Here is an 18,773-nt window from a genome sequence, read left to right as displayed (position 1 = left end):
TTTGGCATGGACTAAAGGTTGAAATGCTTAACCCGGGTTATTCTGTGCACCAATGACAGCAGGATATACAGCACTGGTCATTTGCAATAGAACCATCCAGAGAAGGCGATGCTTCCTGTCATTGAACACTACTGTTTATTCAAGTTTTGCAAAGTCATGATCTCCGTCGCTTGTCGTCAGTCTAACAGAAGTGATCTCCGAGGATTCGAGAAGAGCATGATAGATGGAACCATTTGATGCCACATAAAACGCTTTTAAAATCCCTGCCAGTAAAGTCACGTCAGTCCACTGACAAAAACATACAAAACAAACAAAGACAGAAAAAAGACATTGGTCTCTTATCCACGTTGGTCTCTTTTTATTTTATTGTTATATTTTATTTGTTAGGCCCGCCATCTCTTGCTGAGTCCCTGAGTGGTCCTTCATTTCGGGGAAGGTTAAGAAGTTCATCTATTTTTTCTAAGTTCGACTGCGTAGAGTCATCTGTTATCGTACTCCTAATGTCTCCGATGAGGCCCTCTGTCACAAGAAGTCTGGCATTCCTGGGGGAAAAAAAAGAGAGAACTATTTAGGTACACAAAAGCAACTGTTTTATTAGAACAAAGACACTAAGGCCTCTACTCAACCTAGTAAATAATGTATAATTTGATCAACAGTTGTACTTATTGTTTTACAATGGAGTGTGTAAAATATATTGTTTACAGTTTTAAGTATATTGTAATGTGTATAGCTTAGAAATGTTATCTTTTGCTATCTTTTTTATTTTTTATTAAACAACATCCACACAATAACTTACTAAACTTTAGCTAACTATTTTGAAATATTTGACAAAGGTATATTTGTGTTTAGCTGCAAGGTGGTATATCAGTATTATGAATGGGGGACAAACGCAGCTGCAGCAACTGTTGGGGACTTTCTGATTTACTTGAGAAGAGAACTATTGTCCTCAATAATTACTGTTCTGCAGTCCACATATAACAGCTTGTTATTGTTTTCTTTAAAAGCTTGATACTTCACTGGTTCAAAAGCACTAAAATGAACGCCAAGCCGATTTCAACACCATCTTTATTTTGATTGGTGGAGACATTTATATACATGTATAACTTAACCGTTGTTGTATGAGGTTATGTACTTTTTCTAACAAAATACAAATATTTAAATACTAAACATTTTAAATCCACCTGGACCTGGATTTTCAGTATCATTTAAAGGCCTGATAATTTAACTATATTCTGTAGCCCCTGCAAATGACTGTACTCTCACTTTATTCTGTTAGCATGTATATTCTAAATCACACTGCTGGGCCTGAGGGAGTGAGTTCTGCCATGTGTGCTGAAAATGACACTTTTGTCTATAATTGAATAACATTAATCTTTTATATTCATGTATTTTATTTTTCAACCATAAGCTGCATCTTCGTACCTGTTTCTGCATTTCATAGCGTACATTTCCACACTCAAGACTACTTAACGGTTGCTGGGATACACTAAACCAATCATTATGGTCAGCATCATAAAAGAGTGGGCTTAACAAGATATGACTAGGTTTCTTTTCATTTAATTTGCTCCCACTCCCAATGTGACTTGGCTAAAAAAACCTAATAGAGGGTTTGTTACATTTTGAGCGCGTGTAATTTGTTTGGGTAAGAGTTCTGTCTGTCAAGATTTTGCTGCAATGCCATGGAAACCAGCCTTATGTGGAAAATCCATTCAATAGCTGCCAACTGTAACCACAGATAAAATTACATATAAAACACCACACACTTGAAGAAAAACATTTACTGATTATAATATCATGTTGTTTTTCTTCATCTTATTGCTGTGACTGAACAAACATTGAACCATTTGAGACATACATATATTTCAAGGATCGACGTGGTAGATCAGCACAAACATGGCTAATGTTATATAAATGTCACCTAAAGAAAGAAGAAATAGAAACCTGTGAAAGGGTCTACTTTGTTTACAACCTCTTTCTCACAGTGTAGCCAGACTAATTGCAGTTGTGTATTCTAATGATCTTGGTTAATTTTAGTTTAATTCTTCATGGTTTTGAAACACTTTTTGTGTGTTTTGTCCAATAAACACCTTGTGTCTGGAAGGTGTCAATCTCCCCCATACATTCCAGAAGCGAAAGCAACATGAAGTCATAACTCCACTGACAACTTCCTGGTGAGCAACCAATACCAATGGAGATCAACACCATGTGGGACCCACCAATAAAGAACTTTCCACAAAGGCCCTGACCATGGCACACAACCATGAGGTAGCAAATCAACACTGGTAGTAATTTCTTCTAAAAAACTTTGCAAACTTTGAATCTGCATTCTGTTATGTTACAGCCTTATTCCAAAATGGATTAAATTCATTCAAAATTCTACAAACAATACCCCATAATTACAACGTGAAAGAATCTTTGCAAATTTATTTAAAAAAAAAAAAAAAAAAATCACATGTACATAAGTATTCACAGCCTTTGCTCAATACTTTGTTGAAGCACCTTTGGCACCAATTACAGCCTCAAGTCTTTTTGAGTATGATGCTACAAGCTTGGCACACCAATTTTTGGGCAGTTTCTCCCATTCTTCTTTGCAGGACCCCTCAAGCTCCATCAGGTTGGATGGGGAGCATCGGTGCACAGCCATTTTCAGATCTCTCCAGAGATGTTCAATCGGGTTCAAGTCTGGGCTCTGGCTGGGCCACTCAAGGACATTCACAGAGTTGTCCTGTAGCCACTCCTTTGTTATCTTGGCTGTGTGCTCAGGGTCGTTGTCCTGTTGGAAGATGAACCTTCGCCCCAGTCTGAGGTCCAGAGTGCTCTGGAGCAGGTTTTCATCAAGGATGTCTCTGTACATTGCTGCATTCATCTTTCCCTCGATCCTGACTAGTCTCCCAGTTCCTGCCGCTGAAAAACATCCCCACAGCATGATGCTTCAACCACCATGCTTCACTGTAGGGATGGTATTGGCCAGGTGATGAGCAGTGCCTAGTTTCCTCCAGACATGACGCTTGCCATTCAGGCAAAAGAGTTCAATCTTTGTTTCATCAGACCAGAGAATTTTGTTTCTCATGGTCTGAGAGTCCTTCAGGTGACTTTTGGCAAACTCCAGGAAGGCTGTCATGTGCCTTTTACTGAGGAGTGGCTTCCATCTGGCCACTGTACCATACAGGCCTGATTGGTGGAGTGCTGCAGAGATGGTTGTTCTTCTGGAAGGTTCTCCTCTCTCCACAGAGACATGCTGGAGCTCTGTCAGAGTGACCATCGTGTTCTTGGTCACCTCCCTGACTAAGGCCCTTCTCCCCCGATCGCTCAGTTTGGCCGGGCGGCCAGCTCTAGGAAGAGTCCTGGTGGTTCCAAACTTCTGCCATTTACGGATGATGGAGGCCACTGTGCTCATTGGGACCTTCAATGTTGAAGAAATGTTTCTGTACCCTTCCCCAGATCTGTGCCTAGATACAATCCTGTCTCGGATGTCTACAGACAATTCCTTGGACTTCATGGCTTGGTTTGTGCTCTGACATGCACTGTTAACTGTGGGACCTTATATAGACAGGTGTGTGCCTTTCCAAATCATGTGCAATCAACTGAATTTACCACAGGTGGACTCCAATCAAGTTGTAGAAACATCTCAAGGATGATCAGTGGAAACAGGATGCACCTGAGCTCAATTTTGAGTGTCATGGGAAAGGCTGTGAATACTTATGTACATGTGCTTTTTTTGTTTTTTATTTTTTATACATTTGCAAAGATTTCAAACAAACTTCTTTCACGTTGTCATTATGGGGTATTGTTTGTAGAATTTTGAGGAAAATAATGAATTTAATCCATTTTGGAATAAGGCTGTAACATAACAAAATGTGGAAAAAGTGAAGCGCTGTGAATACTTTCCGGATGCACTGTAAGTAAAGTTACTTATCTTGGGCATGACCCCATCTTAAAAAAAAAAAAAAAAAGAAAAAAAAAGAAAAGAAAAATTCCTACATAACAAAAACAGACTAGGTGATTATTCATATGTAAAGAGTGAATACGTTCTGCAAAAGTTTTCGTCCACACTTCCAATGTACGGATGGCTAGCGAATTCTCGGTGCTTCATACGGTCAGTTGCACACACATTGCACTCCGCCGCACAGCAAACACACGCATCCTATGTGCTCTACAAAGCCAAAGACATCCAAAATCACAAAACCAGACCTTATTGCATGAAACTGGCTTCAATGCGCTGTCGGAATTTGTCTATTTGTCACGGCAACAGGACCGAGAGGACCACCTTGATCACGTGAGTAAGCAGACGTCGTCACAACGATATGGATCGATGGCGAGACCCAAGTGGGAGGCAAGACATTTCTAATTGAATGATGTCCCTTACCATTCCGCCAGCTTGAGTTCGTACAGCTCTTGACGCTCCCTCCTCTTCCGCTCTCTGAGGGTTTCTCCTGCCATCTTCTGCATGGCCATTATCAGAGCCCCGGCCGGAATTCTGCAACAAGACAGAACTCTATGCAGTGGTGATGTTTTTAATGGAGCAGGGGGCAGATACTACTAAATACGGTAGGCACTGACATCAGATTCAATTAAATTAGATTTTTTTTTTATTGTATTTAAATCATTCAAAATAACAGACCCTACCCAGTTGCCCTTTCAGAAACTGTACTGCAGTCCAATGTCATAAGAAAAAGAAATAAAAAAAAAACAATCCTATTATTTGTAAATATACTATACCAAATTATAAATGAAACATGTAAAGTGTTGGTCCCATGTTTCATGTGCTGAAATGAAAGACCCCAGAAATTTTCCATATGCACAATGAGCTTATTAGTCTTGAATTGTGTGCATCAATTTGTTTACATCTGTTAGTGAGCATTTCTCCTTTGCAAAAATAATCCATCCACCTGACAGGTGTGGTATATCTAGAAGCTGATTAAACAGCATGATCATTACATGTGCACCTTGTGCTGGGGACAATAAAAGGCCACTCTAAAATGTGCAGTTTTGTCACACAAACACAATGCCACAGAAGTTTTGAGAGAGCGTGCAATTGCCATGCTGACTGCAGGAATGTCCTCCAGAGCTGTTGCCAGAGAATTTAATGTTCATTTCTCGATCATAAGTCATTTTAGAGAATTTGGCAGTATGTCCTCACAACCGCAGCCCATATGTAACCACGCCAGCCCAGGACCTCCACATCTGTCTTCTTCATGTGCAAAATTGTCTGAGATCAGCCACTTAGACAGCTGATGAAACTGGGTTTGCACAAACCGAAGAATTTCTACACAAACTGTCAGAAACCAACTCAGAGAAATTCATCTGCGGCTCATCATCCTCACCTTGGTCTTGACCTGACTGCAGCTCTGGTGGACATTCCTGCAGCCAACATGCCAACTGCATCCTCCCTCAAAACATGAGAGTTGAAATCGATAGATTAGGACTGAATTGAATCAATTGACTGATTTCATTATATGAACTGTAACTCAGTAAAATATTTGAAATTGTTCCATGTTGCGTTTATATTTTTACTCAGTGTATATTTAAATAACACACAATCCCTTATTAGGTTTCTTATAAATGTTCTGCGTTAGGGTTGTGTACACTCTCGCACTGCATAAATGCATGTCTGAGATCACAGCGTGCAGCTCAGTTCCTCTTTCTCTGGACATCCGGTACAACAGCATCAACTTCAGCTTTAGCCTTGTGGTGTAAAAACTCTGAAAGACAGCTAATGCTATTCTTCCACATGTGGATGTGACTGGGATAATTAACAACCACCAGGCACCAGGTGCAAAAAGAGGTCTTGCTCCATCTAAGCCACACAGGTCTAGCAGTGGCCGACCTACTGAAATACATATGCTGCCATAGCATATTCCCTGGCTTCCTCATAAGCAGCAGAGATCGAAGCTACTTTCCTTATGTGTTCTGCCATCCCCTAATGACAACCAAGCCTGAGTATACACCCCAGCTGCGCCAGGATTGCCAGAATATCTGTGGATATTCCTTTTATTGTGTAAAATGTTGCTCCTTCTCACTGTGGTTGGAGTGAAAGCTACGAAATGCACCACAGGGCAGGGAAAAATACAATGATACACACACACACACACACAGAGACACACTAGGGAAACAACTTTGCAAGCTGCAGCTGCTTCTCCCACAACTTTCTCCCAGAATGCACCCTTCTGCAGCACACATGGACTCCTTTTTTCTAGGGACTGCCCTCAAGAAGAGGTCATGGGAGGTAGCCTCCAAACATCCTCTGACAGGGGCCTTAATTTGCTATCTGGGGGGCAGAGAAAGCTGACTGCGCATTGTGGAGCCAGGGGTGCAGCTGTGAGCCAGAAGGGCACAAGGCGGATGGGGGAGGGGGAGCAGGGGGGTAGCAGCTGGCTGCCAGAGTGCTCGCAGCTACTCCATTTGTAGAGGGGAGTGGCTACAAATGACTAGATACCATCAAAGACAGCCTGGCAGTAGGAGAAGGAGGGCAAGTAAGAGAGACTATAATCCAGGGGCTCTGAGCTGTGGGTCCCGGGAGACTGACAGCCTGAACCCTTTCGGCAGATGTTCAGACAAACTTTCCAGAGAGAATTAAACACAATTACAACAGCAATGACGGAAACAAATTATAGACACTGAATCAGCTGATCGGGAAAAAAGCTGAATACCATTACAAACAAGGGGCAGAATTCTATGCAAAAGTTAGGAGTTTATTTCCTGATCAAGGCAAAGAGAAAAAAAAAAAAAAAAGCTGAAAGTTGTTAAATTAGTAGACCTTTTTCATGCATGATTGCAGATTTTTATACATAACAAATATGTATAAAGTTATGTATAAAGATTTTCCCATTGAGTACATTTGAAAGATATGTGTATAGGCCTACAAGTAGAAAGCTATTTATGGTCAGTCATTTTAAATACAATCATAGATTGATCTGCAAAGTTCACTGACAATACAATTTGACATTACGACCCATACACTGAAGCAGCACACAGATACAGTGCGTGAAGTGATATTTATTCTCCCTGTCGAGACTGATCCTGTCAAATCTAATCAATTCAGATGTTTATTCTTTAACCCTGCCAATGCAAATCTGTTGCTGGCTAGGCCTGACAGATGAAGCAAGAGAAAAAATGGATTTCACATACTGTAAAGGACAGTGAGAGCGAGGAGGATAGAAGACATACAGGGCTAAAGTGTACTAATAGATTGCTCATGTTTTAAGAGCCCAAGACCCCGTTCACACTTATTAGGCCGGCCCTGGGCTGCCTCAAATTTAGTCCAGCGTTTTTTAGAGATCCCGTTCACATTTGCGGTTTTAGGAGGCCTAAGTGCGTTCACATATGTGGGCGAAAAGGAGGCCTAAACAAAATGCATGCCGGGAATCAAAAAAATCTGTTCAAACAAACCAGTGACGCATGACATATTAGGTCTGCTTACAGGTGTATGCGATATATTTATAATCACAATTTATTAATATTGATGTATATATGCTATTGTTTGGTTCTATCTTTTCTTTTAAAGTAATCTTAACCCTTTGCAGCCGAAGCTTTCTAAAATAATTAAAAAATTGCTGTATACAATTCACCCGAAAGCGAAGCACATTTAGTAGGACATCTACATTAAATCACAAGAAATTATATGCATTAGTATGCAATCGTATGCATCGAAAGAAGGCTTCTGTGATGCGTCTATATTTATATCCTCAGACAGCAGCGCTGTGCACTTCCTGCGGTTTCTGTTTTAACTTTATCTTCCATCCACATTGTAAGCAGCGCTTTAATTTCTGCATCGTCCCAGTTGTTACCTCCAACGCCGGCATTTGTAATTGTACTGCTCAGCTCAATATAATCACGTTTCGATTGGATAGTAAATAGATGGTCTCGTTTTAAAATGCATTGATTTGAATGGAAACCTGCTTCGGTTAAATTTATATAGTTTAAATGCAAAATTCGGATAATTAATAAAGTTATGATCCCGTTCACAATTTCACAATGCAATTTTCACGTGTAAAATGCATACTGTTAAAATTCAGACTTCAATCATACTTAGTACAAGAACAAACCATAGCTAGTTTACCAGCTACACACTTTTATTTTAATCGACCGAGTATTTTGAACTGTTTACATCATTATAACTCATTACTTAGCCTAGACTTTTTAAATATATATAAAGATGTGAGCTAGCGAAATGTATCTGTACATTTAAGGGTATAGATCGATATGACATTCAAACAATATAGAGACAATACTGTTTGACTTGTGCAGTGTGTGAGCTGTTTCGGTGCCTGTGTTTATTCTGCGTCTCTTTGACTCAGACACGCTGACACTTTCCACCCGGCCCAGGGCCCGGCGTGTTCACATTCACAGTTAGGCTGCCTCAAAAGACTTAGGCCAAGTCAAAAAGCGGGACTAGTTTTGACCCAGCCCAGGGCCGCCTTAAATCTTTGACCCTGTTCACATTTGAGTTAAGGCGGCCCTGGGCCGGCCTCAATCTCAAATGTGAACGGGGTGTGAAACGTGTTGCAAGCGAGTTGGAAATGGTGGGGCGACATACTAAACAAGCGCAATGACTTTTCCAGAACTGTTTTGTGTAAATGATTTGTCTTTACGGTTAAGCTGTTAATTAATATTTAATTCTGGGTGTTTCTTAAAAAAAAAAAAAAAGGGCTGGATCTTGTGCAAATGGGGTGTAACATTTAAAATGGGATGTACTAAAGTTGCCAGCCTTAGCAACACTTACAATTGTGCCAGTTAGTTAAGGACTGTGTACAGCACTTTTTAAAACACTCACAATCCTTTTAAAGGCAATGTGGAAAAACAATGTAACATTTTTTTTTTTTTTTTTAATAAAGCAGGGACAGGTACAGAGAAGCAATACTATCCAACCTGCATTTTCCTACAATCGAGGTCTTTTCAGGGGACCGTGGCAGCAGTTGCTGACATCTTATTACAAGTTATTCTTAATGCTTTTTTGAGACAAATGCATACATTTCTATGTTTCCCAAAAAGCATGCTTGACCTACAAGCCTTAACAATCAATGGATTTTGAATTTCAGCATTCCCCAGCATGTTGGGAGGAACAGACTGTACATGCCTGGCTTAAAAACCTCCTGCCTATTATGAGCGTATTTATAGAAATTTTAAACACACCCAGTCTATGCATGTCCAGGTGATTTGTGATTAAAACGTAATAATCACAAATTCAGTAGCAAACTATTTTGGGTCAGTCCTGAAATTCGTAAGAAGATTCAAATATTAAACCAGCTGAAAGAAAAAATACATGGAAATGTCAGACTACTGGGTTATTATACCTGCTTTATATAGTTACGAATGTGTTAGTGACACACCTAATTTCAAAACAACATTTTTCACACACTTCTGTCTATAATCTCCCCCCAATCTCCCCTTGTTCCAGGTTTGTTTGAAATTATTCAATACCTTGACCTTTCATATATGTAACTGTCTTGCATAAAAGGTGCTATGAGTTTGTGAACCCATTATATTAATATTATTATATTTGTTGTAAGGTGACATGTGTCCTGTGTACTAATTAGCCCGTGTGCGTATACTTACCCAAGTATTGCCCCAATAGCTGTGCCAGCCACCATGCCACCAATACCCAGGTTCAGCCTAAACAAGCCCCCTGTAATGGCTAAAGAGAAGAAACACAACATAAGTATTTATCTGAGTCTACAAGTTCACTATTACAAAGACGTGCTCAATTGACCAACTCTATTTCCGCTCACCTCCTGCAGCAGCATAGTGACTGAGGACGAATTTATCCCTGTATACAGACACGCCAGTGCTCACAGTGCTGCAATATAAGAAGAAGAGTCAACAGTAAAAAGTTAAACACAGCAGTGTTTACAGGACAGGGAAAAAATATATTATCAAAGATAATATAAGAGAGCACAAAGTAAAAATTTTAATCTTTCAAGTTTATTTGAAAACAACCAGAATTATAAGAAAATAATCCCTAATATAAGAAATGGTAATTTGTTTAATTATCTTGCTTACCTGTATTATCAGATTTGACGGACTGTGTAAATGAATCAAGTTTTTTGTCTACCAGGTATATAAACCCTGCCAGAGGAAATCATTTGAGAAGTTTTTGCAGCGAGGTTCTTAAAAGTGAGAATATTTTGGGTAAATGAATGACATGAATGTAGAAATTCAGAAAGACACACCAGAGGCGAGATTCTTATCGTTCGGCAACATACCAGCAAACAAAGGATTTGACAAATAAACCTCACTTTCAGGTTGTGTCTCATGATGGCACACTGACCAGCCGAAATTCATGCACTGTGACAGATTGTCCCTCAGGGCTCTTGACGGTAGCAACAAAACAGTAATACTGTATGATCTGGCTCTTTGTCAAGGTCACCCGTAGACACATAAACAGCAAGTGTCACCTTTCCATGTCCCTCCTTGGCATCTTTCCAGGACATTGTGAAGCAGAATGAAAATCAAAGTGACAGCTTCTAACGATGCTTTGACAATAATTGCAGTCATTTATTTCATTATTTAATATGTTAAAATGGCCATGGGCCGTACACATTGCAAGAAGTACGGATCAAAGATGGACAAAGGATCCATCTAATGGATCCCAAGAAATGGAAAAAGATGGGAAGATGAAATCAAATAATTTGCAGCTGTGATATGGAAAAGAGAAGCTGTAGATCGAAGCAAGTGGAAACATCTGGGGGACGCCTTCATCCAGTAGTGGATCGATATAAGCTGATGATGAGGATGATAATATATATATAGTCCAGAAAGAAAATGATAATATTAATGAACTGGGAAAGTAGCATATCTTAATACAAGTACTATAGTTGTACTTTACTAAAGAGATTCTCTTCTCAAAGATCATGTGTTTAGCATTATATACCCCCAAATTATGGAATTTTCACCACTCTGAGATTAGAGATGTACTTCTCTACTTATTATTAGACAAATGTTAAAAAATTATATTAAAAAAATTGATCAAATGTGTACGTAGTGTTTTTAATGTTTATGTAAAGTGCATTGGGATGTCTTTTGACATGAATTGCGCTCTACAACAGTTGATGATGATGATGAGGTATTATTATCAGACTTTAAAGGAATTAAACATTGCATATTAACCAAGTTAATGTTGTAAATGTATCACATTTCATTTGTACGTTTCATGAACAAGCAAATATGAGAAGTAACTGGGAAAACAACTATACAGTCTGTGAACACTTCTGTGTAACTAACGTGTGTTTTGATTTAGCGCGCCAAAGCTTGACAGTCACAGATTACCTCTCTCTTTAAGTTATTTCCTGGCATTTTCTCAGCTTCTCGCAATATAATAACCACAGGGGATAATTCATCACAGGGGAAACATTCCCTGGGGCAATGTTTCTCACAAGCCACTGTTGCTCTTATAAGGTGTTGCTCCAAACTACTGTACAACTGCATGCTGGGACACCCTGCCCACTCACTTGAACAGGGTGACGAAGACAGTGACTCTCCAGCTCCAGCGCAAGCCGTACCGGATAAAACCGCGGATCGCTGCGTTGTGCGCTGACCTCTGGTGGGGGAAACAGAATCACACATGAGCCAGGCTTCCTTTCCCATCTTATCATGACTGTGCCAGGACACCACTCCCCAGCATTGTTGACCCGTTTGTCTGAGAAGTAGTGAACTCAGTTTTGTCAGCTATAATCTTTAGTTTTCTGTTGGCTGTTATTATTATTATTTATTATTATTTTCTTAGCAGCCACCCTTATCCAGGGCTATGCTATATATATAAAATTTATATTTGTAACCATTTATACCACAGAGCTTACTGGAGACATCTAGGTAAAGTACCTTACTGCTGCCCCAATTTGCACTGTCAATCCATGTCCATATCTTAGTGAAATCGTACAGCTCTGATGTCGCATCACCTAATTGTGAATTACTGCTTTTAATTAAAAGTAATCTCTTTAAACTGTAGTGGGGGAGACAGAGCAGCACAGCTGTCAGAGTAATGAAATGCCAATTTTACCCACAGTGCCACTTTGTTAGAATTACTTGGGTAAGAAAACAGAGCTAAAACTATAGGAATCTGTGTCACAGTATGTCTTAGACAGGCATAATTTGTAAATAGAATCTTCATGGCAAAACACTGACATAAATAGTCATACCATTTTCATCTTTTTTTTTTTTTTATTTGCTAAAGATCCAAATTCAGAACAGAGATATATAGAATCAGGAGATAGAAGATATTTCACATTAAAGTGGAGAGCTAATTCTGCTAACAAGCAACAGTTATTGCTACATAATTCCAATAATGAGCAAACTGTGATACTTTGAAGACTCAAACAATTAAATGGGTAAAATTAGAATGCATTGGTGTCAAAAACTGCATCTTAAACTACATCTTTATTAAAGATGAATAACAGACAGGACAGGCCTTTGTTATAGACATTTCAGGTAGCATTCATTCTTTTGTATGCTTTGGAATAAAAGGTTATGCAATAAGACCTGTCTCTGCATCATGAACACAGTATTGTGTGATTCCATCATGACAGCGTGAACAAACTTCTGGATCATGCCTACAATGCTTGGCCCTGCACTCAGATAAAGGTACAAAGCATTCAAATATGAAAATAATAAACTCAGATTTGAGCAGAGAAAGTTACGTTTTAAAGAAAAGCATGTATGAGGAATTTCAGTTTTGAGAAAGATCTGAATTATTTCTGTGGTTGCAGTGATTATAGAACTGAAAGCTAAAAGGCCAACTTAGCAGCATTTCTTAAGAAAAATAAGTATTAAAAAGCACTCTATTTCCTATTATTATTATTTCATTTTCTGGAGCTATGCTTTTAATTCTTTTTGCATCAATGGATGTCCATCCTGCTGAAATGTCACTGAAGGCATGCTCTTCTCTGCGCCTGAACTCTTCCTGGGTTACGTCACACGCAGGTAGCAAAGCAGAGCATTTTGACCCCACCTCTCTGAAACAACACTCCAACAAAGCACAATAATAAGACTAATACTAATAATATTATTAATAATAAAGTGCATGTGTGGAGATGTGCTAGCACTTTTTGACATTTATTCTCATTAGAGCTCCAGTTCGATATAAAGCAAACAAACAACACTCTTTATTCTGGAAATTAAAAAGTGTTTTTTGTGATTTCTTTAAGAAATACTGCGGTGGCTGACCTTTGAACTGTGGTTCAGTAAGAGGTCCTCACCACAGCATCCATTCTGTGCTGGTACACCTCCGCTTGGCTTTGCTGGATGTAGCGCTCTTTGGCATGCCTGGCTGCTGGGATGCCTCCGTACACCATCCCCACCATTGCTGCGGTCAATCCGCTCTTAATGATGAGGGAAATCTCCTCTGAATAAGCCTGCATCTCACTGGAAACACAACAACAATCAGGGTTACAGGATCTCTGATCACTTTAAGCCAAGTTGTTATAATGAAAATGCCACAGCAGAAGCACATCAACCTGAAAAGGCTGCCAAAAAAAGAGAGGGGTTTTCTCTAGCTGAGCAGTTGGGAAAGAGTGAGTGTAGTATTCAAGGTGTTGAGAAAGTTTGGTTCAGTTTTACATGTTATACAGCAAATAGAGAAGAGTGTGGGGTGAAGTTTTTATACAGATGGGTGAAAACCTAATTTATTAATATACAGATGTATATGTAGAAAGTTGTGTTATTTACATTTGTACGGGTGTAGTCTTGTGCAGGATCTATAGAAGTATGTCTAGTCAGGCTCTATCTATAGGGAATGACATTGAAATAAAACGGATATCTGACCAAGGGTTCAAAAGCTTCAGTCCGATGATTCAAACTGCTTCCAGTCCTGAAACCCATTGTCCTCAACCTTACGGTATATGTCTAAACAACCCCCTAACCCCACTGCAAAAAGTGCAGTTATTACAGCAGATTGTATTATGTATTAGGCTTGAGAACCAGACAATTGAGACGACACTCACTCTCTGTCAAAGAGCTCCTTAATCCGATCCCAGCCAGTGTCTGGTAGCTCTGGCTTGCCAATGTACCGTGACAGTGGGGCAGGGCTATCTACTGAAGACTCAGAGGCCGGACCATCAGCTGCAAGGACGTATGGCAAGGGAAAGAAGCCCCGCAGGAGCCTGTTGCAGAAGGTGCCCATTGGGAGTTGATCTGTTCGGAGACATTGGGATGTGCTTGCCTGGGGCCTTCCACGATCCATCACGCATCAACAAGCTCAATCACCCTGCAAGACAGTGTGGAGTTTTTTGCAGTATTTTTTTAATGCCTTTTGGACAAAATATTAAAACGCTAAACCAATAAACAAACAAAATCTCCACAGCAGCTGTTGCTGATTCTCCGCACAGTTGTGCTGCAGTCTAATACTGAACACAGCCAAGCTTGAGTTCATTACTCAGTGAAGGGGAGTGCCAACCCCTGTGATGGCTTTTATGTCTAGTGCAGACACTAGTGTGACCAGACATTGTAGTGCAAAGGTTCCTTAATTGTGTGGGTTGTGTCAGTGAAATGCTTTTCAATCAGGCAAAGAAAAAAGAACAGAAACCCGAGCTTTGTCTTCTCATTTGAACATGGCGCCCTACATTTAGAGATGTTTATCTGGAAGCTCATTAAAGGTTTCCGATATACAGTGGTCAACATCTCAAGGTGTTGTCACAATCATTTACATCTCATGCCTGTAATGTGTCTTGTGACTAGTCACATCCTGACCAAATGTGACATGTATGAATTCAATCCATTCACTTTTAAGAAATCAGCTTACATTAGTGCAAGGGTGTGTGAGATGCAGGCTGCAGTCACCTGAGTGCAACAGAAGAGCTGTCAGATGGTGAGAAAAATAGAAGACAGGTAGCAGGCTTGAGGAGACACACTGCAAGCTGACATCTTTGAAAGCCACTGTGATGGAACTTAAAATATTAAGAATTGTTCAGCATTTTAGCGAGGCTCAGACAAAATACATCTGTGTTACTAAAAACATAGTGCCAACAACAAGTCATGTGTAATACAGCAGTTTTTCAGATCACTTGTACTTCCTTATTAAGAGAAAAAAAAAACTTTTTAAAGGTAATCCAAAGTTTGGTGTTTTTCAAAAGTCTAAGATACCTTTCAATACTTTGATATGGCCAATATTTACACTGCACTAGAAGAAATAAGAAACAATCTGTTGTAAGTACAGTGTGCCTGCTAATGTTAGTTGCACATCAGTCAAAAATGTTGAATTTTACTGTCACTTGGCTAAATGTAACAGCATTCCCAGACTGTAGCACATCACTGTTTTGCTTCTAGGCAACCATTCAAAAGGACGAGGACCCATAATATGAGAACCTCACCAATGTCAGCTTCTAAACATTAAACGTTTAAACGTACATTCAAATATATGACAATACGAGAACTATTCCAAGGCAATCTAAAACAAGTAAGGTTCGGCAAAACAGTTCCTGAACCACTGTATTAGAGTGTCATAATTTGAGGGGAGTATTAGGAAACCCTAATATATAGCCTAAAACCTTGCTATTTCCTTGATTTAGGTCTTAGACTTATGTGTGTTAAAATTAAAGCAGTACACATTATAAAATACATTTCTTCCATTACTAGTTACATTTAAAAAAAAAAAACATAGTAAGTAGGGAGTTGGCAAACATTGGGTTATACGGTGTGTAGCTTGAGTTGCTCTGGTCTACTTAATTAGTTTAAATGGCTTTTCTTTTCCTCATAAAGGGCTTAACTTGGATTTCCCAAATTGTCTTTATTATGGGATCCTCAGTTCACTGATTTGTGTTAAATTCCCATTATTAACATCAGTATTGGCTGTCAGTTTTCTGTAGTGAGCTACCACTTCATGAATGGGGATCTGAAACTACAAGTTAAATGAAATTAATATGGAAAAACTCAAGACTTGTTTCAAGTGGATAGTTATAGATGAAACCATCTACCTATATTCTGTAAACTCTGGAGGTATAGGCTACTACAAAGCCAGGGGAAAGACCCTTTATTTTGACCCAATTCAAATGTGTAACTTTACACTGAAGTTAGATGTGGCACACATTAGTTGTTGATAGGCTTAAAACTAGTTTCTCCAAACCTTCACTTCATCTCAAATTGACTGCATCTAAAACTAATTTTAAAAGGGTCCCATTTATCCTTGTGATTTTTAACCTGTTTTTATTTTCTGTGACCCCCTGCAGCAGGTATTAAATGAAAAATGTCTCTGACAGGGAGGATTATGTGTGTAGCTTCAGTGACATGGCTAGAGGATAGGATACAGTGGTTGCTGATTTATTACGTTTCATTGGATATTAAGCACGTAATAAGTCACCTTCATAAAGAAAACTTTTTCAATATGTGTAAACAATTATAATAATTCTAATGCAACTATATTAATTCATTCGAAAATGTTTTTTTATTATTTTTTAGTCTCGTGTCGTGTTGGTATCCATTGACCAATTACACATCAGTGCATTTTGTTTTTTTAATTTGCGAAATATATGAAGTACCAGAAGGTGACAGATTTATTAAACTTGCATTGATTGGAATATTCTAATATAAAGCGTGTGTAAAGTTCTGCATAAGGAATTATTGTATTGATTTTTCTTTGTGCAAATTAATGTTGAGATTTTCTTTAGCATTATTATTACATCGGATATTATTATTATACGCTAGAGCTCTCCACGAAATAGAGGAATCAACGGTAGCTATATAAAAGGTTACACTCAATCAATATTGTCCAGGTTTCAACCATCTTTAAGTAAGTGAAAATGCACGAATTATATACTGGCTAACGAAAGCAACTGTAATTATCATGACAATGCATTGAAAATAACTAAACTGGGCATATCCAATCACATGCATTAGTTTCATTTAAAACACTGAACAAATAGATGAATCTGATGATGCTGATTATAACTGTTGTGGTTTGTAGTAGAAGTATAAAATAACAGATCGTCCGTATTATAGAAAGTTGGTAATACTACCGGTAACGCTGTATATACTTATAAATAAACCTTACATTTCAGTGATGTGGACCATGCAAATTCTGATTAAAATCAAGGTTGCGATGTGTACAGCTGACCTGCACCGAACTGAAGACAACCCTGCGATCATGTAACAAACACTGTACATCGACCTTGAACTGAGGCAAACAATTGAATGAGTATACAAAGCACAGACAATAATACGCTGCATTTTCCGTACCTGCTTCGAACAATTTCCTGAGATCCCGGCAATGTCAAAAGCATGTTCTCGGTGGGAAAGACGAGGCTTCAGTCCGATTAAACATGTACCTTAGGTGTTACAGCGGCACCTACTGTTGGAGGACCAAATGTGCAGGTCAAAAAAATAAAACGGTTACAGGAGGGAGAATAACTGCACAATTCTGCAGAAATAAGATGGTTCCCATTCCTCAGATGGCCTTGAATAAAATCATACTTACTTGTGCATAGGATTTTGACAGATGTAAAGATGCTGACAAGGGTGGTTCTGGCTCAAATAATCTCTGAGATACAGACCAAACAGCGAAGTTCAAGAAAATGGTTACAAAGTGCCACATAACTTTCGGGTGTAATCAATTTTTTGCATTGAATACCTACATAATCTGTTTTGTGAACTCTTTAACGGTGTTGACACATCCAGTGTGGACTATCAGACAAACACTGACAGAATTACAGTGAGGGAAAAAAGTATTTGATCCCCTGCTGATTTTGTACATTTGCCCACTGTCAAAGAAATGATCAGTCTATAATTTTAATGGTAGGTGTATTTTAAGAGTGAGAGACAGAATAACAACAAAAAAATCCAGAAAAACACATTTTCAAAAAAGTTATAAATTGATTTGCATGTTAATGAGGGAAATAAGTATTTGACTCCTTCGACTTAGTACTTGGTGGCAAAACCCTTGTTGGCAATCACAGAGGTCAGACGTTTCTTGTAGTTGGCCACCAGGTTTGCACACATCTCAGGAGGGATTTTGTCCCACTCCTCTTTGCAGATCCTCTCCAAGTCATTAAGGTTTCAAGGTTGACGTTTGGCAACTCGAACCTTCAGCTCCCTCCACAGATTTTCTATGGGATTAAGGTCTGGAGACTGGCTAGGCCACTCCAGGACCTTAATGTGCTTCTTCTTGAGCCACTCCTTTGTTGCCTTGGCTGTGTGTTTTGGGTCATTGTCATGCTGGAATACCCATCCACGACCCATTTTCAATGCCCTGGCTGAGGGAAGGAGGTTCTCACCCAAGATTTGACGGTACATGGCCCCGTCCATCGTCCCTTTGATGCGGTGCAGTTGTCCTGTCCCCTTAGCAGAAAAACACCCCCAAAGCATAATGTTTCCACCTCCATGTTTGACGGTGGGGATGGTGTTCTTGGGGTCATTCCTCCTCCTCCAAACACAGCGAGTTGAGTTGATGCCAAAGAGCTCGATTTTGGTCTCATCTGACCACAACACTTTCACCCAGTTCTCCTCTGAATCATTCAGATGTTCATTGGCAAACTTCAGACGGGCCTGTACATGTGCTTTCTTGAGCAGGGGGACCTTGCAGGCACTGAAGGATTTCAGTCCTTCAAGGCGTAGTGTGTTACCAATTGTTTTCTTGGTGACTATGGTCCCAGCTGCCTTGAGATCATTAACAAGATCCTCCCATGTAGTTCTGGGCTGATTCCTCACCATTCTCATGATCATTGAAACTCCATGAGGTGAGATCTTGCATGGTGCCCCAGACCGAGGGAGACTGACACTTATTTTGTGTTTCTTTCATTTGCGAATAATCGCACCAACTGTTGCCACCTTCTCACCAAGCTGCCTGGCGATGG

At 39.4% G+C, this 18,773-nt stretch overlaps 1 protein-coding gene across 4 annotated transcripts; it reads right to left on the bottom strand.

The window, feature by feature from the left end:
• Window positions 1–334: 334 nt before the first annotated feature.
• On the bottom strand, window positions 335–17,262 carry timmdc1 (translocase of inner mitochondrial membrane domain containing 1). 4 transcript variants are annotated; one of them, XM_066706987.1, is made up of 9 exons: window positions 17,161–17,258; window positions 14,732–14,876; window positions 13,935–14,197; window positions 13,191–13,356; window positions 11,448–11,536; window positions 9,729–9,796; window positions 9,556–9,634; window positions 4,367–4,477; window positions 335–542 (listed from the first exon to the last, which is right to left on the bottom strand). In XM_066706987.1, the coding sequence occupies exons 3-9, from the start codon at window positions 14,171–14,173 to the stop codon at window positions 377–379; spliced, it is 918 nt and encodes a 305-aa protein (XP_066563084.1). In that variant the 5' UTR covers window positions 14,174–14,197; window positions 14,732–14,876; window positions 17,161–17,258; the 3' UTR covers window positions 335–376. The 4 variants fall into 4 exon arrangements, with proteins under 4 accessions (XP_066563084.1, XP_066563081.1, XP_066563082.1 ...); XM_066706984.1 differs by having other exon boundaries at window positions 14,770–14,876; XM_066706985.1 differs by lacking the exon at window positions 17,161–17,258 and adding an exon at window positions 16,976–17,119 and having other exon boundaries at window positions 14,770–14,876.
• Window positions 17,263–18,773: the final 1,511 nt, after the last annotated feature.

The sequence above is a fragment of the Amia ocellicauda genome, chromosome 6 (assembly GCF_036373705.1).
Source record: "Amia ocellicauda isolate fAmiCal2 chromosome 6, fAmiCal2.hap1, whole genome shotgun sequence".
NCBI classification, from domain to species: Eukaryota; Metazoa; Chordata; class Actinopteri; order Amiiformes; family Amiidae; genus Amia; species Amia ocellicauda.
Note: the sequence above shows the minus strand (reverse complement) of the source record. Positions and strands in the feature narration are given on the sequence as shown.